This window comes from Puma concolor, chromosome D3 (genome assembly GCF_028749965.1).
Source record: "Puma concolor isolate L17-30 chromosome D3, mPumCon1.1.hap2, whole genome shotgun sequence".
Taxonomy (NCBI): domain Eukaryota; kingdom Metazoa; phylum Chordata; class Mammalia; order Carnivora; family Felidae; genus Puma; species Puma concolor.
Window position 1 is genome coordinate 44867349 of NC_141678.1, and position 17297 is coordinate 44884645.

Genomic DNA, 17297 nt, shown 5'->3' on the forward strand with positions numbered 1-17297 from the left:
ATTTAGAAAATTATGTGAGCAACCTTATAATTCTATATTAGTTAAAACTTATAAAAAGTATCTTCCTTCTTTATTCTCAAGCCTTAAGATCTTGAAGTATTTTTTATTTAAAAAAAAAAAAGGGGGCCCTACTAAAAAGGAGAACTATAGACCAATTTCCCTGATGAACATGGATGCAAAAATCTTCAACAAGGTATTAGCCAACCGGATCCAACAATACATTAAAAAAATTATTCATCATGACCAAGTGGGATTTATACCTGGGATACAGGGCTGGTTCAATATCTGCAAAACAATTAACATGATTCATCACATCAATAAAAGAAAGGACAAGAACCATATGACTCTCTCAACAGATGCAGAGAAAGCATTTGACAAAATACAGAATCCTTTCTTGATAAAAACCCTCAAGAAAGTAGGGATAGAGGGATCATACTTAGAGATCATAAAAGCCATATATGAATTACCCAACGCTAATATCATCCTCAACTTGGAAAAACTGAGAGCTTTCCCCCTAAGGTCAGGAACAAGACAGGGATGCCCACTCTCGCCACTTTTGTTCAACATAGTATTGGAAGTCTTAGCCTCTGCAATCACACAACACAAAGAAAAGGCATCCAGATCAGCCAGGAGAAGGTCAAACTTTCACTCTTCACAGATGACATGATACTCTATATGGAAAACCCAAAAGATTCCACCAGAACACTGCTAGAACTGATTCATGAATTCAGCATAGTTGCAGGTTATAAAATCAATGCACAGAAATTGGTTGCATTCCCATACACCAAACAATGAAGCGACAGGAAGAGAAATCAAGGAATTGATCCCATTTACAGTTGCACCAAAAACCATAAGATACCTAGGAATAAATCTGACCAAAGAGGTGAAAAATCTATACACTGAAAACTATAGAAAGCTTACGAAAGAAATTGAAGAAGACACAAAAAAAATGCAAAAAGATTCCATGCTCTTGAATAGTAAGAACAAATATTGTTAAAATGTCGATACTACCCAAAGCAATCTACATATTCAGTGCAATCCTTATCAACATGACACCATCATTCTTCACAGAGCTAGAACAAATAATCCTAACATTTGTATGGAACCAGAAAAGACCCTGAATAGCCAAAGCAATCTTGAAAAAGAAAACCAAAGCAGGAGGCATCACAATCCCAGACTTCAATCTGTATTACAAAGCTATAATCACCAAGACAGTATGGTACTGACACAAGAAGAGACACTCAGATCAGTGGAACAGAATAGAGAACCCAGAAATGGACCCACAAACGTATGGCCAACTAATCTTTGACAAAGCAGGAAAGAATATCCAATGGAAAAAGACAGTCTCTTCAGCAACTGGTGCTGGGAAAACTGGACAGCAACATGCAGAAGCAACCTGGACAGCATCCTGGACCACTTTCTTACACCAAACACAAAAATAAACTCAAAATGGATGAAAGACCTCAAAGTAAGACAGGAAGCCATCAAAATCCTCGAGGAGAAAGCAGGCAAAAACCTCTTTGATCTTGGCCGCAGCAACTTCTTACTCAACACATCTCTGGAGGCAAGGGAAACAAAAGCAAAAATGAACTACTGGGACCTCATCAAAATAAAAAGCTTTTGCACAGTGAAGGAAACAGTCAGCAAAACTAAAAGGCAACCGACAGAATGGGAGAAGATATTTGCAAACAACATATCAGATAAAGGGTTAGTATTGAAAATCTATAAAGAACTTATCAAACTCAACACCCAAAAAACAAATAATCCAGTGAAGAAATGGGCAAAAGACATGAATAGACACTTCTCCAAAGAAGACATCCAGATGGCCAACCAACAGATGAAAAAATGCTCCATATCACTCATCATCAGGGAAATACAAATCAAAGCCACAATGAGATACCACTTCACACCTGTCAGAATGGCTAACATTAACAACTCAGGCAACAACAGATGTTGGCAAGAATGCGGAGAAAGAGGGACTCTTTTGCTTTGTTGGTGGGACTGCAAGCTGGTGCAGCCACTCTGGAAAACAGTATGGAGGTTCCTCAAAAAACTAAAAATAGAACTACCCTACAACCCAGCAATTGCACTACTAGGTATTTATCCAAGAAATACAGGTGTGCTGTTTCGAAGGGACACATGCACCCCCATGTTTATAGCAGCACTATCAACAATAGCCAAAGTATGGAAAGAGCCCAAATGTCCATCGATGGATGAATGGATAAAGAATGGAGTAATACTCAATTGAGTATTACTCGGCAATCAAAAAGAATGAAATCTTGCCATTTGCAACTACGTGGATGGAACTGGAGGGTATTATGCTAAGTGAAATTAGAGAAAGACAAATATCATATGACTTTACTGATATGAGGACTTTAAGAGACAAAACAGATGAACATAAGGGAAGGGAAACAAAAATAATTAAAAACAGGGAGGGGGACAAAACAGAAGAGACTCATAAATGTGGAGAACAAACTAGGGGTTACTGGAGAGGTTGTGGGAGGGAGGATGGGCTAAATGGGTAAGGGGCACTAAGGAATCTACTCCTGAAATCATTGTTTCACTATATGCTAACTAACTTGGATGTAAATTTAAAAAAAATAAAATTAAGTATTATGTTGAAAAAAAAAAAACTAGGGCACAAGGCATGAAAAAAATAAAAAATGAAAAAAAAATAAAAGGTGTACATATTGAAAAGGGATAAATAAAATTGTGCTTATTTGCAGGTGGAAAAAAAAGGGGGGGTGGTGACTGGGTGGTTCAGTCTGTTGAACGTCTGTCTGACTCTTGATTTCAGCTCTGGTCATGATCTCACAGTCGTGAGATTAAGCCCCACTTTGGGATTCTGACAGTGCAGAGAGCCTGCTTAGGATTTTCTCTCTCTTTCTCTCTCTCTCTCTCTGCCCTGTCCCTGCTCACACATGCCCTCTCTCTCTCTCTCAAAAACAAAAAAACAAAACAGTTAAAAACCCAGAAAAACAACTTTGACAATTTATTCTAATATATTACTAGAAAATGTCATTATTTTCATGACAAGGGGTGCTCTCTTCTAGAGGCTGCCTCTAGAGAATATACATTTGTAAGATGATAACATTTTAAGAAGATAGAATTGTGTATTCATAGAACTTGTTTAATGTTTATCTTAATGTGAAATTTAAATTTTTTTTAAGTTTATTTTTGAGAGAGAGAGAGAGGGAGAGAGCATACGTGAGCGGGGGGGGGGGGGGGGGGGGGCAGAGAGAGGGAGACGCAGAATTGAAGCAGGCTCCAGGCTCTGAGCTGTCAGCACAGAGCCCGACGTGGGGCTCGAACCCACAAACCGCAAGATCATGACCTGAGCCGACATCAGAAGCTTAACTGACTGAGCCACCCAGGTGCCCCATCTTAGTGTGAAATTTAAAAATGAACAAAAAAGGCCAACCCTCTTATCATCTTGTCTCTTGTAAGAAGTATCCTATTGCTGTTTTCCAGACTGTGCTAGCCTGATGAAGAAGTGTGTGCAGTGCCGGGCAGTAGTTGAACGAAGAGTGCCTTTCATTATGTGTTGTGGAGGGAAAAGTTCAGAAGATGCCACTGATGACATCTGTAAGTGTATTTTTCTTACTTTGCTGTCTTGTTAGGACTTTCATGAACATCTCTTCTCATGTGTAGTAGAATGTTGGCTTGTGAAGCACAAGGTACGTGACCTCAGTCTACAGAGGAACAGATGGGGTTTTGTTCTTATCACAGGAAACTTGAGATTGTGTTTTTCTAGCTTGCAGTATGATTATAGAACTTTGAGCATTTGTTTTTTTAAGAAACCTCCATGTGTAATATAAAGAAAATTGTTGTGTTCTTGCTTAAAGAAAATTTGCTTTTTTTTAACATTAAATTTAGAGTATCTTGGTGAATTAGCATATTACAAATTATTTTTTCAGTTACATAAGTGTTAACATCTCATTCTTGGGTGTAGCAGATTTCACCTAGCGCATGTCAGTATTTTATAGAATAGCATTTATTCGGAACAGAGTAACTGTAGATAAACTGAAATGTAACTCAGTAAAGAAGTGGAAAGATGAAAAATTATTTACTTTCAACCTTTTAAAAAATTTTTTTTAATTTATTTTTTTATATATATAATTTATTGTCAAATTGGTTTCCATACAACACTCAGTGCTCATCACAACAGGTGCCCTCTTCAGTGCCCATCACCCACTTTCCCCTCTCCCCCACACCCCATCAACCCTCAGTTTATTCTCAGTTTTAAGAGTCTCTTATAGTTTGGCTCCTTCCCTCCCTGTAACTATTTTTTTCCCCTTCCTCTCCCCAATGGTCTTCTGTTAAATTTCTCAGGATCCATATAAGAGTGAACATACGGTATCTTTCTCTCTATGACTTATTTCACTTAGCATAACACTCTTCAGTTCCATCCACGTTGCTACAAAAGGCCATATTTCATTCTTTCTCATTGCCAAGTAGTATTCCATTGTATATATAAACCACATCTTCTTTATCCATTCATCAGTTGATGGACATTTGGGCTCTTTGCATAATTTGACTGTTGTTGAAAGTGCTGCTATACACATTGGGGTACACGTGCCCCTATGCACCAGCACTCCTGTATCCCTTGGGTAAATTCCTAGCAGTGCTATTGCTGGGTCATAGGGTAGATCTATTTTTAATTTTTTTGAGGAACCTCCACACTGTTTTCCAGAGTGGCTGCACCAGTTTGCATTCCCACCAACAGTGCAAGAGGGTTCCCATTTCTCCGCATCCTCTCCAGCACTTTTCTTTTCTTTTTTTTTTTTAAAGTTTATTTATTTATTATGAGACAGACAGAGACAGTGTGAGTGGGGGAGGGGAAGAGAGAGGGAAAGAGAGAGAATTCCAAGCAGGCTCCACACTGCCAGCATAGAGCCCAATGTGGGGGCTCAAACCCATGAAACATCGAGATCATGACCTGAGCTGAAACCAAGAATCAGAACCTCAACTGACTGAGCCACCCAGGCGCCCCCTACTTTCAACCTTTTCAGTACTATAGCTGTATAAAAATATTTTTCATCTTTGCACTAGATAGAAGCTTGGAATGGTACCTTTGATTTCTTTGTTCTATGTATGCACGAGGAAGAACATTAGTGTAGCCAATTCTGCTCAGGGCTCTTTGTCTTTATCACTGATAGAGCAGAATTAAAATCCCAGAAACAAGTTAACTAGAGTAAAAGAGTAAAAGTCTAAAGAGTAGGAAAAGTGCAATAAAAAATTTCCCTCTAGGGGCGCCTGGGTGCCTCATTCAGTTAAAGGTTTAACTCTTGATTTCGGCTCAGGTCATGATCTCAGGGTTGTGAGATTGAGCCCCACCCACATCGGGCTCCACACTGGGCGCGCAGCCTACTTGAATTTTCTCTCTCCCTCTGCCCCTCCTCCGCTTGTTCTCTCACTCTCTCTCTCAAAAAAAAAAAAAAAAAAAAAGCTCCCTCCGTTTAGTAGACCCACTGATCACATCTTTTCTTTCATGGAATTCCTCATCTCCAGTCAGTAACAAGGAGGGCTGGGAAGAAAGGAAGGAGGTTAGGTTTTTGTGTGTTCTCCTAAACATCATCTAAGAGACTTCATGATTATTGCTGCCCAAACTGGCTAAAGTGCTGTGCTGCCTCCCATCTTGGCTTTGTAAAATGCAGGAACAGAGAAAACAAGCATAGAATGTGTTTGTGAGCTTGCCAAAGGAAGCAAGTAGAAGCGCCTCGGAGAACTCAAAAGTCTGTGTGTAGTTTGTTGTCTAGCTGAGTTAAATAGAATTAGAAAATAATGTGGAAACCTGTTTCTTTTTAAAGATTATAAATGAAGGAGTATAACGTGAATGTCACTACTGTATTGGTTGTCCATGAGTGAAAAAAAAATTTTAAGGGGATTCTAGTAATAGTCTGGTTTTTAATAAAGTAGTAATAATTTTAGAAATAAAAAAAAATCATTGCTATGTCAAAACAGTCATAACATTAAAATATTTTATTTGTATTATAGCAAGTGGAAATATTCCTGTGTTACAAAAGGACAAGGATAATACCAATGTCAATGCAGATGTGCAAAAGTTGCAACAGCAGTTACAGGACATTAAGGAGCAGGTAATGATGATCTCTTCATGGTAAATGATGATTCTAAGGATGGCATTTAATATTTTTCTATAAAGCTGTTGGTGTTTTACATAGTAAGTAGGATTCACATTCGGGTATCATTTATAGTATTTGAATAGTTTGTAAAAGGTAATATGATTAAAAGATTTAATCAGCCCTTTTCCAAAATAAGAAACAAACAGATGACCAGTAATGTTCAACCAGACTAGTAATCAAGAAATGAAAATTGGGGTGCCTGGCTGGCTTAGTCAGTAGAGCATGTGACTCTTGATCTTGGGGTTGTGAGTTCAGGCCCCACTTTGGGCATAGAGCTTACATTAAAAAAAGAAGAGGAGGAAGTAGAAGAAAGGAAAATTAAAGAAAAGAAAACTACAGTGAGGTGCCTGTCTCCCTACCAGACTGAGTAGAAAACTCTGTGTTAGAAATTGTCAGTATAGGGGCACCTGGGAGTCTCAGTCAGTTAAGCGAATGACTCTTGATCTCAGCTCTGGCCTCGAGCTCACAGTTGTAAGTTAAAGCCCTGTGTTGGACTTCACACTGGGAGTGAAGCCTGCTTAAAAAAAAAGAAAAAGAAAGAAATGATCAGTCCACAGTATTAGAATACGGGAGTACAAATTAGTAAAAACACTTTGGAAAAGTTTGTCACTGTAATATTAACTAAGCAGGATATTATTTTGAAGTGCAAATTTGGAAAAAATTGTACAGATGGTGTTTAAAACCAAGGGTAGTGGTTTTCTTGGCTGAGATGGCTGGAAGGTGGGGCACAAGGGAAGTTTCTGTATAGAGAGATATAAAGTGCCCATTACGTGCATTTGATCAATTTGTGAACTTTTATCAAATGGTACATTTATGATTTGTGCACATTTCTATATAAGTGTGATACTTCAGTAGAAAGGAAAAATACATATGTTCTCTTTCACTCTCACTCTGTCACGCACACCATAACAGAAAGCAAGGGAAAGATAAATGCAGTATTTAGAATAGTGGGTTTCAGTGATGGGTAGATGGAAAGGATTTGGGAAGATATATGGAGGGGCTTCAAAAGAAAGGGTAGCACTCCATGCTTTAAGCTGGGTGGTGGTTTATATTGTTCTTTATATCTTATACATACCAACAGACGTCCTCTCTTATCTACTCAATATTTCATAGCAGCAATGAAATAAATGTACTTACCATACATATATGGTAAGTAAGAAAGTCTGCTTTTTTCCCTTCCCACCTTATCATTTGACCCAGCAATTAAATCTGATTCAAAAGATTGAGAAGCATAGGGTGTTATTTCTTTAGTTTGGGTATCACATCAGTGTTGCCATGCAGTTGTTAGTCATCACTTGTCTTTTCTACCTGAGTTTATAAGTAATATAGTCAATAAATAGGATAACTAATGACCCTTGTGATAGAGTAATATAGTAGATAGTTATTAAAGAATTAAGCATATGTATTTGTTAGGAATTTAAGCACCCATCCGAAAAGATTAAAACTCTATGACTTGGCTAGTTTTTGTTTCGAAATCTAGTACCTAGTAATACTTGTTATATGGTGACTGAGTAAAGATAAACATGGATTTACCAGTTCTTATGTAGCAACATAAAAATAGGAACATATTTAGCTCATTCTAATATAAAATAGAATGTTTCAAAAATCTTTTAAAGCTCCGGGGCACCTGGGAGGCTCAGTCGCTTAAGTGTCTGACTTCACAGGTCATGACCTCACGGTTTGTGAGTTCGAGCCCCATGTTAGGCTCTGTGCTGACAGCTCACAGCCTGGAGCTGCTTCGGGTTCTGTGTCTCCCGCTCTCTCTGCCCCTTCCCTGCTCACTCTCTGTCTCTCAAAAATAAACATTAAAAAATTTTTTTTTTAAATCTTAAAGCTCCTTAGCATCTCTTAGCATCTCTTAGCATTTTCTTTCCCATAAGACCCTTATAGAAAGATAAAACTGATTTTTGAACAAGTCTTCTCTGAAAAGCATTTCATCTCCTATTTGTGAATTAAAATTGTGAATAATGATAATTTTGAACCCTATTATGGGTCCTGAAAAAATAATTCAGCTTAGGGCGCCTGGGTGGCTCAGTCAGTTAAGCATTCCACTCTTGGTTTTGGCTCAGGTCATGATCTCACGGTTTCGTGAGTACGAGCCCCAAGTGGGGCTCTTGCTGGCAGCATGGGGCCCACTTGGGATTCTGCCTCTTTCTCTGCTCCTCCCCCACTCATTCTGCCTCTGTCTCTCTCAAATAAACTTAAAATAAATAAATAAATAAATAATCCAGCTCTACTTTTATCCCAAGTTCAGCACTCCAAAGAAGTTTCTTCCCCCTTAAATAATATTCATGACCAGATTTCATCACAAAAATATATTTAAACAGTTATAACAAAATTCATTCTGAGGACTGATGGGATTTCTTGCAGGGACCTTGGTCCTTGACTTTTGTCAAGGTAACCAAGACAAAGCATCTGAATAACTCTTTTTAAAATTTAAATCTCCAATCTTTCTCTTACCCCAGTGTAATTTCACGTGCTATTAAGAATATATTAATCTCAAAGTAACTGAAGTTACTAATTGACTGCATTGAACTCTTGGAAATTTAATGGGAAAGAAACCATTTTAATGGTACTAAAAGGCTGGTTTGGCTTTTTTAATTTTTTTATGTTTCTATTTATTTTTGAGACAGACAGAGCATGAGCAGGGGAGGGACAGAGAGAGAGGGAGACAGAATCTGAAGCAGGCTCCAGGCTCTGAGCTGTAAGCACAGAGCCCAACGCGGGGCTCAAACTCACAGACTGTGAGATCATGACTTGAGCCGAAGTCGGAAGCTTAACTGGCTGAGCCACCCAGGCGCCCCTGGTTTGGCTTTTTTTTTTTTTTTTTTTTTTTTTTTTTAATTTTTTTTTCAACGTTTATTTATTTTTGGGACAGAGAGAGAGCATGAACGGGGGAGGGGCAGAGAGAGAGGGAGACACAGAATCGGAAACAGGCTCCAGGCTCTGAGACATCAGCCCAGAGCCTGACGCAGGGCTCAAACTCACGGACCGCGAGATCGTGACCTGGCTGAAGTCGGACGCTTAACCAACTGCGCCAACCAGGCGCCCCTGGTTTGGCTTTTTAAAATAAAAAAGTGTATACAATTTTCTACAGCTTTGTCTCTCAAGCTTTAAGATAGATACATGTGAAAGTTTACTTTGGAAGGGTGGGGCTAACAATTAGATTTGTAGTTCCTTCCCCCTCCCTGCCACAGTGATCATTGTCAAAGTTGATCATTACATTTTCGTATAGGCCTTAGGCCTAGTTTATTAATCTAGAAATTCTTTTTGATTATGTCATTTCTATGTTATTTAGGATACTTTTCCATGGATACTTTTCCCAAATAACATAGAAATGACTTCATAATATGAAGTATTGTGGTATAGTAAGGTAAAAAAATGTTTTTCTGAAAATAAAACGTAAAATGTGTTTTTGTGAAAAATTATGTGATTTCCTAGAGTGTTTTCACCAAAGTATACCTAACGTACTTCTAAATTTTTCTGAGTTCATGAAGTTACATTTGTTAATATGTAAGTAAGGCTAATTGTTTTTAATTGAAGGGGATCTACATTAATAGTAATCCAGTGAAGGATGTTTCAAAGCAAGAGCTCTGGGGCCACATGATCCAGTTTACATTATGGCCTGTGATGGGGAGGTGTTTAGCCCCACGAAGCCCCAGTTTGCTCGTTTTTAAAGTGATAGTGATAATAGGGCTGAGATATTATCATAGTGTGTGGCACGTGTCTTTAGAGACATCTGTACACTGCTCCCCCTCCCCCATAGGCCTGATGTATTGTGTTACTTTCATACAAGAACAGCATAGTACACAGTTGGGGAATCTGAATGAGACTGAATGGGGCTATTTTTCATTCATTTCCTGTTAGATTTTGACATTTGCATTTTTTGTTTTATATAGTATTTATTTAATGAAGTGTCTTTTATACATGACAGTACAACTGATATTTCTATTTTATATAAAGGGATAACTTTAACTATTTAAAAATTTTTAAATTAAAAAAAATTTCTCGAACATTTTAAAGCAACAAAAGATTAAAACAACAAAAGAAAATGTTACAAAGTTGTTATATACAATGTCAAAATATAAAATGTCTCAGCATTTATTACCTTGTTATCTCCCATTCCAGACCATGTGCCCTGTATGTTTGGATCGTTTGAAGAATATGATTTTCCTCTGTGGCCATGGAACGTGTCAGCTCTGTGGAGACCGAATGAGTGAATGTCCTATTTGTCGCAAGGCTATTGAGCGAAGGATTCTTTTGTATTAATTAAGAAACTCAGTGTGTTTTGTTAGCTAAAGTATTTGGTCATGAGCTCTTAGTGAAGCTGTTAAGCTAGTTGGACGTTCTAATGAACTAATTTTTAATATCATAGTTTCTTTCCTAGAGTGTAATTAGACTGTAAATGTATCAGAACAAAAAAAAAACCCTCTATAAGACAGTGTTTGAAGTTGTGGTTTTTGTTTTTGTTTCTTTTAATTTGAAACATCAAATCCATATAATTCATAGGTAATTTACTTGTCACTTCTAAGGGGAAGGTCCTTTAAGAATGTCCTGTTATTTTTGTTTTTATTGCATTTTTCTTAAAGTTTGTAAATTTGTTAGACCTCAAGAAATGTAGATCCTTATGATCAGCTGTCCTTCAGTTTATTGTGATTTTACACAGTTGACACAGGTACTCAGAAAAGTCATGCATCAAGTGAACAGGGCAAGTCAAACCATTATGCCACATATATTAAATGACAAAATTATAATATGAGTTTTACATAGTTAATATTGAAGATAAGATTATCTGAAGAGAGGATTATCTTTTTAAGATAAAAAGTTATGCAAATGATTGTTTCTGAATTCTTAGAGTAAATGGAAGCATGGAATGAGAGAGTAGTGACTTTGCATTTAGCTTAATTTATAGACTTAAAAAGAAAATTGTTAAACTTGAATCAAATTGCCAGTTTCAGAATGATTGACATGAAAAGGAAGAATAAGCAGTCACAGTGGGGAACTGAGGTGGGGGAAAGTGGCCACTGAAAGAGTACCTTTTAACTGACCATTAACAGTTGCCTTTCCTGTATTAATTTATACACTGTTCTGTTTAGCCAGCCTTTAAAAAAAAAAAAAGTGTATGAAAAGTGTACCTCAGTTTTCCCTGTGGTCACTTATCCAGGCTTGACCTGACCAGTGAAATGATACTGCCCTATTTGGGCTCTGAGGTTGCATGTTGCTTTTCTCATGTACTGAGTAGTACCCCAGTGATCTGAGAAGGGTAGTGCATTATCTCAAGGCAACAATCTTTTTTTTGTTCCTGTTGATTCTGACAGTGTTACTGGTTCTACCTACATCGTAAAGCCCTCCCATTTTCGTTCAGTTGCTAAGACTTGTTATAAAGAAAACTCTCTATCTACAAATGAGGATATTATTTAAATTGCCAACAGTATCCAAGACATAGTAAGTAACCTAATAATAAATACTTTAGAAAGAGTGACCAGGACATTTACAGAAATATGTCTGATTATCTGCAGTTTTTCCTTTAACTCAAACTTTTGATTCTAGAGCATCTAATCATTTTCTGCCCTTTGAATGAGTAATGTTACTCTGTCTAGGATGAATATACATATAAATAAGTGTTTTGAGGTCATTGCTGCTAGATTATAAAAATATCACCTGTTTACAATGGTGTCTACTATATACTGTGTATAAGCTTACTCCTAAGGATAGTTATCTTGTAGCTTTTTCTTTTCTTTTTTTCTTTTGATTCTGGTTATTCCTTCCTTCTTCCTTCTTGCCTGCCTGCCTGCCTTCCCTCCCTCCCTCCTTTCTTCTCTTTCTTTCTTCCTTTCTGTTTCTTTCATTTCGGCAACTAAATTTAAGAATATTCCTGGCAATTTAATGGCTGCTGCTTTTGCAAGTCCTGGTGAAAACAGTGGTGAGCTTTGCTGGCTGATTTTGTAGTCTTGGTGATTCCGTATCTGTGTTAGCTAAATAATTTAGCATTTAGAATAGTAAAATTTTTATAAGTTTTGAATTTGAAAATTTGTATGGATTCAGTTATCTAATAAAGGGCCACTGACGCTATTTTTTTAAGCCATATTTCAAAGTTATAAAAAGAGCATCTGACATGATGTCACATAAAGAAACAGACTTATTTTCTTTCAGATTTGAAAATAGCAACAGTCGGGATTTTTTTCCTTCCATGCCATAGGCTGCCCATCTCTTTTCCACTAGGTCAGCTGGAGAGGAGGGAACACCTGGCTGACTCATGCACAGTTTGGCCAGCCAGTGAATTCTGTCTAGAGCTCTACTTACATCTTTTTTGTCTTTTGAGCTTGCTGTGCTTAAACTTACATCCCTAAAGGGCAATTTCATTTTCCAGACTAGTTTATTTCTTCTAAATTAAAAATACAATAACATAAACTATTACAAAAGTCATATAAGGTCACTGTGATTATAGTGTTGTGTATTTGTGCATTTTCTATATTTGTACCACTCTGAAATTTGTTTAATGAATAGAAAATGTTTCTCTCTTCATGTTTTCAAGCACCTGAAAAATTATTTTAAATTTGTTTCGTGCTTGTGAGCAAGAATAAGGTTAAGAACAGAGTTGTTTAAGTGACTGTCTTCTAACTCTGAAATTGCTACCTCTTATGTGTCTCTCAGCAGTACTTTCCCAATTAGGTATGTTTCCTTCTCATCAGCTCATCATCTTGTGCCTCAGAAGAGCTTTTGCTTTTCCTAGAATCATTTAAAAAAACACAGCAGACAGTCATTCAAAAATGTATTTTTTGGGCCTCAGGGGCTAGATATACAACATTGAAAAATGGTCAGCATTTAGCACACACTGAGTCTATCATGCAGCAGTTGTACATTTGAAGAACTCTGTAGTCAAGAAGGGATCCAAAGGTACTGATAACATTTCTTCCTAATGTTTCAGAAGAGTTGTCTTAAAGTAGCATTTGGATTCCCTCTCTGTATCCCCTTACTCCTACCACATTTTCGCCTTTACTCTAAGATTGTCAGCCTTGTTGCCCAAAACACACACACAACTTACCAGATGGTGCTATTCTAGTCATTTTTGTTCACATAATTTAACATTCTTACTGCTTATATTACTAATGTATTGAATTTTTCTGGGAGCAAGAAGGCTTTTCAAGTGAAGATCACTTTGTATTAGTGTAGGGTATGATATTAGACAGTGTTTAGCTGACCAAATCATGTTTGGACAAAGTGTTTGTAATTTTAAACATTGCAAATTGACCAGCTATAACATTAATTGATAATATTGAAAATAGCATTCTTAAATTTGTATCTTTGATGGCTTTAGCCTGTAGGAACTAAATTTTAGCATGTTGAAATGCATGCTGCTTAGGACTAGTCCAACTCAAATGTATAAACTTGCTGGGTCATTTTTACATAGTAGAAATACACAATCTTGTTATGTGTTGCCCAGTTGTTGTCCTTTGTTTATTATGAATTTTGGACCCTTAGTGATGGGGTAGGATAGGAAGACACGAAGGAGTTGCAAGCAAGCAAGCAAGCAAGCAAGAAAAGTCAGTATCTGAGTTTAGAGAAAAAAAAGGGGTTTAAGAAAGTTGTGTAGATTTCATCAAAGCGGTAAGCAGAGAGAGTATATTTGATTGAACAATATAAAAAAGGTCTCTTAATCAGTTTTTAGTGTCATTTAATTTACAATTGCTTTGTAAACTATACAGTTTAATACATCTGGCTTTAAAAAAAGGCCAAAGGAAAAGCGCCTATCCTCTCAGAGTGTCTAAAATGTTATAGTAATAATTTGTGTAAAAATTGAATATTTGGAATAGAATTTTTTTTACATTTTTTTTTAATTGTGGTAAAAACACATAACATGAAATTTACCATCTGCACCATCTTTTAAGTGTACAGGTCAGTAGTGTTAACTATATTCACATTGTTGTTAAACGGCTATCTGGGAGAACTTTCTCACTTGCAGGATTGAAACTCTATACCCATTGAACAATAATTCCCTTTTCTCTTCACCCCCCCCCCCCAGTGGAATAGCATTATGGTTAAATATAAATCAAGGAACAACCTTAATTATCTTAATTGTTTATGTTTGCAAGATTTAAAGTCACGGTTAATACTAAGTAAGTTCCTTAAAATTTGAGGGATGACAGAATTTCTTCCCTTCTTCCCAACTGTTATAAATCATAATTGAGTTGATTTTAAATGTCTGTTAATTGGAAGGGTTTGTTATTTCATTTGGAGCTGGAGGGGAGAAACACATTTTAAACATTAGAATTAGGTTAGCTCTGAATTTGGGAAGGTAATAGATTTTCACAGACTATGTGTGCCTTGTCGAAAATGTCAGTTGTCTTTAAGTCTCCTTGTAATGGTCTCAAAATATTTTTTTTCTCTCAAAAACTCAACCTAATTTTATTTGCTTGAATATTAATGATAGGAATGCATACTGATACTACTTGATAATCATATAATAGCCTTGGAACTTTAACATATATATATATATATATATCTATAGCAGTATTAATAATCATAGTTGTACTTCTTTAAAACATTAAATTTGAGGAAAAACTATTTAATGATGTCTCATTTGTACATTGCTTTGCTACAATGAGGGGGAAGCCTTTAGATTGAGACTCAGTTTACTGGTAAATGGTTAGTAGTGGATGAAACTAGAATATAAAAATATGAACGAGTTAGGGGAGCTGATGAATTAAAATTGTAAGTTGCTACATCAGCATTTTCTACCTCCTTTTCTGTCAGAGTATTGCTTTTCCAGCTCTTATTCTTATTTGTGACTAAGGCGGAGAGGGGAACCCGAGGTTCAAATTGAGATTCTTATTTTGTTGAAGATTGAAGCAAGTAGGTACAGGAAGGGTGACCTGTCACGTCACTTTGGTGCGTAAAATCCATAATTACAGGTTGTAATTGACGTGTACAAAATGTGTGAGAAAGATAATATTACTGGCTGTTTTACTTCTCCTGTGTGGTCTACATGACTTTGTTTCATAAACATGACTTCTTTCCTACACAATGCAAAATGGTCTTGTAATTTTCTATAAAAGAAACAAATATGCCATTTTGTCTGAAATCTATAATTTCAGGAAGCTATTGAAAGTTCTGACTCAGGGCTTTGTAACAAGTTTAAGCAATTGTTAATTATATTTTGGAAAATCCATCTACATAATTCTTCAGTGCCTTGAAAGAATTATTAACTTGGCAACACTACTAAAACTTTATAGAAGGCTGTCTTTAGCGTGCGTGTATCATCACACACATTTATACGGCGTATTGCTTAGCTTGTGTGATAGCAATACTGCATGTGTGCTGGCTTTGGGTAATTCTTTAAAGGGAGTTTTCTAGATTTGCACTTGATATTTGTTTTTTAAAAAACTGATTATTTATGGCCATGACACTGTTACTAGAAAAATAATTCTGTAAGTCATTATGCAAAGTCATGTATAAGTAGCATCTGGGAAGAAGAGCAAGGGTTCATACAGTTTGCTGTTTTAAAATGAAAAGAAGATCTGTTTGGTAAACACAGATTGTCTTCCCCTCAAGTGAAAGAAAGAACTTTTGTTCACGTGATTCGGTTTAAAAAAAAACTTTTTTAAGGGAAATAATGGATTGCATGTTCTTCTTAATGCTAGTCTTATTTAGCCTGAATCCACAAAGTTGTTTTCTGTTAATTTCAGTATGCTTGTCCTTCTAAATACCATATATTCAGTGTGATAGAAAGCAATTTAATTGACGCATAGCAGTGTTTTTGCTTTGTGTTTTTCCCAGTGTTTTTTAGCTCCCACTTGATTAAAGTCTTGCTCGTGAATAGAGTTTCTGTATGGCAAATGATTCTTGCTTATTATTAGCTTTTGTTAAAAAAAAAATGCTTAGCAAGAACTAAGCTTTTAAAAATTAATGCAAACATTTACCATTAATAAAACTTATGATGTAATATCATTCTATAATGCTTTTCTCTGATCTTTTGAAGTATTCTTTATAGAAGTATATATGAATTTTAATTTTTAAGGTATTTGAAGACATATCTCAATGTATCAAATCTGTTATTGGAAAGGAAATTATCATGTCTTTGAGAAACAAGGACATACATCTCCAACTCAATATAAGACATAGGTGCCCACATCTGGAAGGCTCTCATTGCAATTGTTTACATTTAAGGTACCTCTATCTACAGGGCCAAAGAAGCTTTTCATATTTTAACACCTCACACTCTTTCAGGATATTGTGAAAGTAGTCTGAATAGGATAAATTTGATAGAAAATAAGTCAGCCAGTCAGGAAGACTCAACTTTTTCTATACAGAGTTTATTCCTTTTCAAAATTCAGATGTAGATTTCATGTTCTAAAGATATACATTTTAAAGCAATGATTTATTTGGCTTTCTTAGTGTTTTGTGACTAAATCAGTAATTTGAATGGTTTGGAGTTATTTTATTTTTCAAGTTAATAGAAGCAGTTATTTGTCATCGAGAGGTTGTCTGGTTCTAGTTCAAAAATTCAGTATGTGTATCTGGAATGTTCAAGAGGAAAACCATCTGAAACAAAATCTTTTAACTGTTTATTTGAAAAAAAATCTGTATTCCAACTCTAAAATTGTGAATTTATTTTTGGATAACCTCTAACTGTATTTCTGTTGCTGTATAATTAGATATTTCATGGCAATATTTTTTATTAAATTGAAACTGTATAGGTTTTTAAAATAAAGACATTTTAGAAAATCTGATTTATATTTTTTATCATTGATAGTCATTCATCTTTCACAGAAATTCAAATTATTTGTTAGTTTTACAGTGTAGCATTTCCCAAACTTACTGACAGTGAAAACTTTTAAATGGTGCATTACAGAGTAGTGATAGTTTGTAAGATAGAATGAATGCATGGATTAAAGTAGAACACCAGAAGTTATTTCAGATAAGTTAATTGCTGAAGAGCGATCATTTGGCAAATAGGTTTTTTTTCTTTTAAAAAAAACTAGTTGATAAACTCATTTTGTTAAACACACACACACGTACACACACACACACACACACACACACACACACACACACACACATACACACACACACCCCTTATAAGCATAATATGAGAGGATAAGACAAGATCCAGAACAGAGGCCATTGATCACTGAGTTGGTGACATATCAATGA

The 17297-nt window shown here is 36.0% G+C and overlaps 1 protein-coding gene across 1 annotated transcript in view; it reads left to right on the forward strand.

The window, feature by feature from the left end:
- The window catches only part of MIB1 (MIB E3 ubiquitin protein ligase 1), a 135541-nt gene extending 118668 nt beyond the window's left edge, over positions 1-16873 (forward strand). Inside the window, exons 19-21 of the mRNA XM_025931201.2 lie at positions 3472-3585; positions 5998-6098; positions 10272-16873. Coding sequence (XP_025786986.1) covers positions 3472-3585; positions 5998-6098; positions 10272-10412 — 356 coding nt within the window. The 3' untranslated portion in view covers positions 10413-16873. The remainder of the gene's footprint in view (positions 1-3471; positions 3586-5997; positions 6099-10271) is intronic.
- Positions 16874-17297: the final 424 nt, after the last annotated feature.